This window comes from Aspergillus caelatus, assembly GCF_009193585.1.
Source record: "Aspergillus caelatus strain CBS 763.97 unplaced genomic scaffold BDV27scaffold_506, whole genome shotgun sequence".
In the NCBI taxonomy this organism is placed as follows: domain Eukaryota; kingdom Fungi; phylum Ascomycota; class Eurotiomycetes; order Eurotiales; family Aspergillaceae; genus Aspergillus; species Aspergillus caelatus.
In genome coordinates this window covers 915-9,217 of record NW_022475769.1, presented here as the reverse complement: position 1 = coordinate 9,217, position 8,303 = coordinate 915, and the positions used below count along the sequence as shown (strand labels likewise).

General features: G+C 44.5%; 3 protein-coding genes across 3 annotated transcripts; 1 reads left to right on the top strand and 2 right to left on the bottom strand.

Moving 5' to 3' along the window:
* Positions 1-194: 194 nt before the first annotated feature.
* Positions 195-2,052, bottom strand: BDV27DRAFT_170891 (tubulin beta chain; the record flags this gene model as incomplete). Its single annotated transcript, XM_032075442.1, has 8 exons — positions 195-225; positions 279-635; positions 687-1,021; positions 1,078-1,533; positions 1,590-1,644; positions 1,698-1,739; positions 1,845-1,870; positions 2,041-2,052. 8 exons carry the CDS (start codon positions 2,050-2,052, stop codon positions 195-197), a joined length of 1,314 nt encoding a protein of 437 aa, XP_031920344.1.
* Positions 2,053-3,510: 1,458 nt separating this feature from the next.
* Positions 3,511-4,725, top strand: BDV27DRAFT_151468 (C-terminal helicase domain-containing protein; the record flags this gene model as incomplete). Its single annotated transcript, XM_032071367.1, has 4 exons — positions 3,511-3,621; positions 3,789-4,323; positions 4,404-4,595; positions 4,694-4,725. The coding sequence occupies 4 exons, from the start codon at positions 3,511-3,513 to the stop codon at positions 4,723-4,725; spliced, it is 870 nt and encodes a 289-aa protein (XP_031920343.1).
* Positions 4,726-6,972: 2,247 nt separating this feature from the next.
* Positions 6,973-7,877, bottom strand: BDV27DRAFT_151467 (uncharacterized protein; the record flags this gene model as incomplete). The annotated part of the gene is made up of 3 exons (XM_032071366.1): positions 6,973-6,987; positions 7,107-7,412; positions 7,839-7,877. 3 exons carry the CDS (start codon positions 7,875-7,877, stop codon positions 6,973-6,975), a joined length of 360 nt encoding a protein of 119 aa, XP_031920342.1.
* Between the last annotated feature and the right edge of the window lie 426 nt (positions 7,878-8,303).

Here is an 8,303-nt window from a genome sequence, read left to right as displayed (position 1 = left end):
AAAAAAAAAAAAAAAAAATGAAATAAAATAAAAGCAGCAGCAAAATGCACCAAGGGGAAGAAGGGGGACAGGGAGAACGATGCTGATGTCAAGGTAAACACTACTACGGCTGTTAGAGTTAAGATATACTACATTTAATCCCAAAATAGCTGAAAACGCAACGTCACCAGATAGAACGTTTGTGAGCGAAATCATTACTCTTCCTCACCCAAAACCTGCTCGTCACTGTGTATGGATCCTGTTAGCCCCGGGCTCCCTGGATGATGGGGAAAACTTACTATTCTTCCTCGTCCGACACAGACGCGTCTTGGTATTGTTGATACTCAGCCACCAAATCGTTCATATTACTCTCAGCTTCCGTAAACTCCATCTCGTCCATGCCTTCACCGATGTACCAATGCAGAAACGCTTTACGCCGAAACATTGCCGTAAATTGATCGCCTATGCGCTTGAAGAGCCCTTGAATGGATGTAGAATTGCCAATGAAAGTGGCTGACATCTTCAGGTTGCGAGGCGGGATCGAACAATGCGCAGTTTGGATGTTGTTCGGGATCCATTCGACAAAGTAGCTGGTGTTTTTGTTCTGGACACTCTGCATCTGTTCTTCCACCTGTTTCATCGATATTTGACCGCGACTTAGAGCTTTGGGTTAGTAAACGTACGTGTGGCCATGCTTGGGGCCATACAAGATGGTAGAACAGGTCAGATAGCGACCAATTCGAAAATCGGCGCCAGCCATGACATTCCGGGCCTCGAAGAGCTGCTGCGTCAGTTCAGGCACATTGATGGCCCGAAAAGCATGGGCGCCACGACTGGTAAGTGGCGCAAAGCCCACCATGAAGAAGTGAAGTCGTGGAAATGGTACCATGTTCACTGCTAGTTTGCGAAGGTCCGAATTGAGCTGGCCCGGAAAACGGAGACATGTTGTGATGCCTGACATGACCGCCGATACAAGGTGATTGAGATCCCCATAGGACGGCTGTGGAATCTTGAGAGTCCGCATGCAAATATCATACAACGCCTAGACAGCGTTAGCCCGCCATGATGCTCTTCTCGTCAGAACTGTCGGAAACAAACATCGTTGTCAATGCAGAAAGTGGAATCCGAGTGCTCGACGAGCTGGTGCACAGACAGCATGGCGTTGTAGGGCTCCACCACAACATCCGACACCTTTGGCGAGGGTAGGACCGAGAAGGTTGCCATCATGCGATCCGGGAACTCCTCGCGTATTTTGGCGAGCAGCAGAGTCCCAAAGCCCGAGCCCGTACCGCCACCCAGCGAGTGTGTGATCTGGAAGCCTTGCAGGCAATCGCAGGCCTCGGCCTCGCGGCGCACGACATCGACAACCTGCTCCACCAGCTCAGCGCCCTCCGTGTAGTGGCCCTTGGCCCAGTTATTTCCGGCTCCAGCCTGCGCAAAGATGAAGTTATCAGGACGGAAAAGCCGGCCGAAGGGACCGCTGCGGATCGCATCCATGGTGCCTGGTTCCAGGTCGACGAGGACGGCGCGAGGGACAAACTTTTTCTCGCTCGCCTGTCCTATATCAGCTTCGTAGTAACGGTGCAAGATCAATGGGTACAAACACGGACCTGATCAAAATATACATTCATACGTTCTAGCTGGAGGTCTGACGTGCCATTATAGCTAGTATCGATTGTTAATAGCGGACTGTGCTGGGAACCTGGGATGATACTAACATGCCGGAACTGTCGATGCCATGCTCTCCCGCGATGGTCTGCCTGTAGAAAAAGACGAAAGACAATCTCAGTAACGAGATTTACTTGAGGTGGATAAATTGTATCACGCGCGTTAAACGATTGAGGTTCATGGAGGATCAGACGTACCAAAATGCGCTACCAATTTGGTTGCCCTATACTGAGTCAGCCGTAATCGACAAAGGTTTCGAGGCTCAACATGCACACTGGCCAGTTTGTATATGAACCTGCGATCAAATACCGTCAGTATGTCATGTCATCGCCACAAAGTATGTAAATGTGATGCCTAGCATGCTGCTGCCTTGACAGACGTTAGAGGACTTACAATTTCACGCATCTTGAATTCTTGATGCTGGTTATGCCGCTGCGCTAAAGCGAAAGCTCAGAAGGATTGGACTTGTAGTATGGATCTCGAACTTTCTTGGTAGAAGGAAACAAATCTGAAGACTACGAAGGATAAAACTCACTATGTCGATAAGGTGAAGAAACTTGATGGATTTATTTCAAGGAAACCGCGCAGCAATCAATCGCTTGCTGTGCAGAGCATGGGCAAATAACAATAGAAGGTACATTCGCCGTTATATTCGCCCGTTCGGCCGTTTGTCCGTTATAATCGTCCGTGAAGCGACAGTTTTGTGGGTCACTCTGGAGTTACTCCGGATAGTCTGCAAAGCGGTAGGATTCTATGGTACAGTGCGCACCATGTTGTTTAATATTCAAGCAATACCTATATAATAGGCATTTTTGTACCGACTGCACAAGTTGACTCTTTAATAAGATCGACTAGTTGAGTAACACCGGGTTTCTCTACCTTCTATGCTCTTGTCGGCCGTAGAATGCCACTACGCTTAATATTTCCACCAATACCAGCTTTTGAGACCTGGAGGTCGAATGAATCATACAGCTCACGAATCAATGAATGACCCGAATGCGAAGAATCGACTTTTGCCAGGTGCCCATAATCTCTCAATTCACAGTCTGTTGTAGTGGGATAATCTGGCAAAAAGGTGGACACCTTCAATACCGTGTATTCATTGACTCTTGAATCATGATTTCCATGAATGTGCAGTATTTCCAGCCGGAGATCTAAAGGTTTATTGCATATACTGTAACGATACTCTTGTGCATCCAGGATTTGAGCGTCATAGAACTAGTTCTATGAACTACCATAGACAAAAGAGCTGCAAGATTAAGATCTCCAAAGCTAAACAAAGTATCAAAACGATAATGCTTCCAGGTAATGTAAGAATGTATTATACCAAAAATTTCAAGGATTAACATTTAATCTATCTTTCTTAGAATAAACCAATTATATACCGCGCGACTCTAGACAGCCTCCAAAAACCAAATATAGGTCTATGTTAAAGGGTAAATTTGGGTGTGATATGTGATGAACACTATATAGTCAAAACAATCAGAACTAAAATATATCAGTCAGTTGCACATCTGAAGGCTATATATAAATAGTTCTTCTCCGCCATACCGATACCAAACCGGGTAATTAATATATATAGCTACCTTAGTCTTTTTTAACTACCTGAGTTTGATGATGTGTCTCAGCCTCCCAGTGACTTTGACCAGACTCTAAGCGATAGAGATCCTCTGTATGACTATCGCTACTACAGTCAAAAAAAAAAATCCATTTTCTACACCGCCGCCATTCCATCTACTTTCACCAAGACGATTGGCAACTGTGGCCCGTCAAGGCAGCTTGACGGCTACTGCTGGATTTTGGATTTTACCAGTTGTGCTTCGGCTTATTTGTCTACAGCGTCACTTCGGTGACACTGTAACTATGGATACTAAAGGCAAGAACAGTGTTACAATTGAAAGTGACATTCCCCCTGGAAGAATAATGACAATTGATCTGAAGTTCCCGGCGACTGTACAGCAACGCCATGGTTGTGTATATCTCGGCCTGATTGATTTGCTGAAGACAAGAGACACGGATAAATCTAAAGCAGACGAAATCCAGCATATCGGTGGGAAGTTGAATTGATCAATTTTCCGAGTCCTTGCCCATCTTGTCTTCTCACTAATGCTGTATGACTTTATCACATAAGTTTCAAAAAGGAAGGGCTTGAAAACCATATCTCGAAGTACCTAGAACGTCCAGATCCTGGGTTTTCTTTTTCCTACGCATACACGCGAAAAGATACACGAGTACTAGTACCTCCGACCAGGACAGGACAGGCGATTTATCTTGCCTCTGAATCTACCAAACTCCGCTATCTTTCACGCCTTTTTGAGAAAGAGGGTCTTTCAGATGGTAATTTAGGACGCTGGCTTGTCTTCACACATTGGCCTCTTATTATGTGGATGACTGAAATGTTTCTTGATGCTCTGTCTATCCCATATATTGTTATTAGATCTCAGATGACAACTGATCAGCAAAATGAGGCTGTTGAGTTGTTCACTGCACCCAGTTCACCGTACAAGGTACTGTTGACAACATATACATGTGGCGCATTTGGGCTGAACCTACAAACCTATTGTAGTCGCGTCGTTTGTATGGAACCCCCACTGAATCTGGCTACACTATTCCAAGGGTCGGTTCGGCTTCACCGAATTGGCCAGAAGAGCAAACAGCGGGTGTGGATTCTGTTTGGTGATCATACTTTGCAGCCCAGATACGACCAAAGATTTTTCCATCTGTGATGTAAACCCTTTCCATGACTGAAAACTCAGATGACGATGAAGGAGATGTCGAGCCTATTGAGGCAGATCTTATTAATAAAGAGGCAGACAAGGAGTTGTGTCGTTTACTGGGACACAATCGCTCACGTCTTTTCTTTAGTAACGTCCATGATCTTGGATATGAACCGGACAATGAACTATTTGCACCACCATCAACAAAGAAATTACATTCAAAACGACAAGGTATGGATGATAAAGAAGGCGATGGACGTAAATATAAAAAGAGACGGATGGGCACTCCAAAACCAAAGAAATCTGTAAGCTCTAACTTCTTATTACAGTTTTTCAACCAAGGTTGGCTTGTTTTTACTGACCTTGGTTGAAAGACCTAAATCTGTATCTTATATTAACACTATCTAGAGCGACAATGCTGCAATGACAACTCACTCTATTACAAGAGATATAAAAAGCTAAGACTACATCTGACGAGGTATTTCTACTTTATTTGTATACTCTATGCCAAGTAGAGGTATCCTATGAGAGGTAGAGAGTTGCTGGCCTCCTACCAAAGGTAAGGGGGTCGCTATGTCCTTTATATACACAGGGTAGTTGACTGCTGTAGGGTTAAGCCCGTGGTGCAGTCACTAGGGCTGTAGCTAAGGGGAAAGATCCCCTCACGTAGCTCTATAGTACCGTTACATCAGCGTAGCTGCGATCACAATACTATTTATAGAATTAGAGAAATAACTCAGTCTCTTAATAATCTGTATCTATTTCTAATATAAATTATATATCAATATACAGGCCTTAAAGGTATTTAAAGATTACAGGATAGAGAATATATAGAAACTGAGAGATATTTAACAGACAGTTAATCCACAATAGTGTCTATATCTCACAGAGCTTATGGTATAGATTTGTCAAGTTGCTATAATACCTCTCTTGTTAGTATATATGGAGTGAGTGCACAATCTGTTGTTATATAGCCCAGTGAATACTATGACCAGCTGTAGATAGGCTACATTCTTAAGTGTATATGTTGGTGTACCAGTACCTACCCTCGACGGATTGCTGGTCACTACTGTTCAATTGCATTAAAGATAGGTACTATCTCTCCCTCTATATCACCGCCAATATGCCCTTTAAAAGTAATTTGGAGGGCAAGGTGTCCATATATAGTCTGAGCAAGATTTATAGTCTCCATCTTCAGCTCAAGAGACCGAAGGCGGAACTGCGCCACAAATTCGGCACTGGGTACAGCATAGACCGCATAGCTGCATACGCCTTGCACGGTGACGGGAATTACTTTGCCTCCAAGGTGTTCTGTCACATATGCGTCGCAGGCTGGGTGGGTAACTGACGTCTTCTCAACAAAATAGGCAATCTCTTGATCAACAAAGTATTCCATTATCATTGATCTCCATAGTAACAAATGATGGAGGGAGTGAATATCCTACGTTTGGGTAGAATTAGATTCTCGTACCACCTTTTACACTGCGATCTGCGAGTAGGACACCCATCGTGTTTTTTTGCCTCTAGAACGTAAGGAAAAGGCTGGGTATGCATGACTTGACGTGACGACTCCCATGAGGAAAGTCTATTTTTTCAGAATTCAAGTTCTATTGGTCCAATTACTCCACCAAGTGCAAGATATTAGTATTAGTTTCAAGGCCATTTACAGTAGAAGTAACCTTGCCCCTGAGCAGACTATGGTTTAACTTTGGTAATATGGGAAGTCCTAAAGAAGCCTTTTCCAGGATCCACCCCCCGTAATAATAAAGAGAAAACCACAAGCCAATGGAAAGATAAGCTATATTACATTAGGAAAAATGTACCTAGCTTCTGAAGTAATGAATATTAAAGATAATTCTCAAATTAAGATACAGCATTGAAAAGTGATTAGTAAGCACCTATGGTTTAGAAGATGTGTCGATCGCTTAAGGCCTCTTCTAAAGGCATGCTGCCATCCCATAAGGATTGAAGACTTCTCGCATATAGTCGCTCGCCGGGGACCTCCAAAACACTCTGTTTCAGCTGCTCCAAACCCCTGCTGGCTAGTACCTCAGCATCCTGAAACCTGTGCCCTTTAGCGGCTTCGGCCGCCTCTCTGAGAAGCCAGTGTGCGGTATGAGCATTCGCCAGCGCACTTTCCCATTGACTAGTAGATTCCCGTTTTTTGGTCTGCGATCGTTTCAACGAGTAGTGTCCGAATGATTGAAGGCTATTAATGTAGGCCATAATGAACCAATCGAATAGGTATTCACAAGTTCTTTTAATAGAAAGAAGAAGATCAGCATGGTCGCCCAGCTCATCTGTTACAACACCTGCAATGCGGCGTGATGAGTATATCTCTTTGGTTGCCGAGTCAAAGACAAAATACTCAAAGTTATTGCCATCGCATAATATAGCAAGGATGGGCACCCAGCGCCCTTGCTTCATGTTGGTATAGTCGCTCGCCGCACACTCAGCCAGAACCTGGCCCTTTACATCAAGGCCGTGCTTTCCTGTTGCCCAGAGTTTCTTCACCTCGACAAAAACGACGCTCACCGAGCCCAGTGCAACAAATTGGTGCTCTATACGGCCCTTTCTGGTAAACTCACCCTCCAGCAGGTTTTCTGGCTTATTGACAACAATACTGTTGAATACGCAAACAATGCGGGTGAAAAGCGAGGAGATGAAGCGGGATCTGGCTTCTTCGTTGTCGTGAGAATCAAGGGGACCATACTGTGTGAGAGCATCTTCAACATCACGCACAATATCACGAAACATGTCAGTAGGAATCCGAGATCGATAGATATCGAGTCGTAATATATCTAGACCTGCCCTACTAGGATCTAACCACACGTATGGCGCAATTTGCTGGAATGTCACATTGGAAAAGGAGACTTCCAATTTCTGGGTTGAGATCTTTGCGAGAGTGGACAGCGGAATATCATAAGTTGCTAGCAACTCAAGAAACGCCTCCTCATCTGTAAGGTCTTTGTCTGCTCTGGCCTTAGAAAAGGCTTCGAAGACGTCAGACCCCGGCGGAATTTTGGAAAGTGGGCCACGCTCGCGAGTCTTCACTTCACCTGGGCATGCTGGGCTAGGTTGCAATCTCTCTGTAGCTCCAGGGCTGTGAGTTCGAATTCTCCTTGGTGATTGGGTCTCACTACTTGGGGGGCCTCTCTTTCGCGATGCCATTTTCAAGGATTTAGGATAAGCACTCCCGAGTCCGGGGCAAGAAAGTGTGTATAGTGTAGTGTTTTCGGTGCGATTGTCGACCTGATCACGTCGATCAGAAGATCTCGATGAAAATCGGAGATAGAATTCTTCTGAGACCGGGAAGGGGATGCTGTATATGGCTTTATTGTTTGATGAGAAGATGGCTAAGAACAATAAGATAACTTGCAAGTGGCCGTTGCCTAAGAATGAGCTAATTTGCAGGTGGCCGTTGCCTAAGAATGAGCTAACTTGCAGGTGGCCGTTGCCTAAGAATAAGCTAACCTGCAAGTGGCGGTAAGGCGTGCGGTAGAATATTGCCATTGCAGTCTAGTATGTTCCTCAACTGCCCTCAACCACCAGCGGTATATTACGCAGTCAAGTCAACCGATAGATATCCTTAAAATAGAAACGAGTCAGTAGTTAGTCCTGCTGCTACTAGCAGTATTGTTGAACTTTCAACACCAGCTTATATTGACCTCACTATATAAAAAGTAGTATAACAGAGCTCAACGATCCATTGATTTGCCAGTTCTTGGGCTGGGCTGCGGATACCAGCAAGCACAGTACTGAATCTGGTGTAAAACAGTGTATATGCAGAAAACTGTTTGAATTGTATAGCACAAATGAGGGACGGGACATACCTACCGATATTGTCTAATAGAGTCAGTAAACAGAGTCTAGTGGGTGAGAAAAGAGAGTTGAAAGAGGTTTGAAATGAGCTTATAATTCTTTTACTCCAGAGAATAA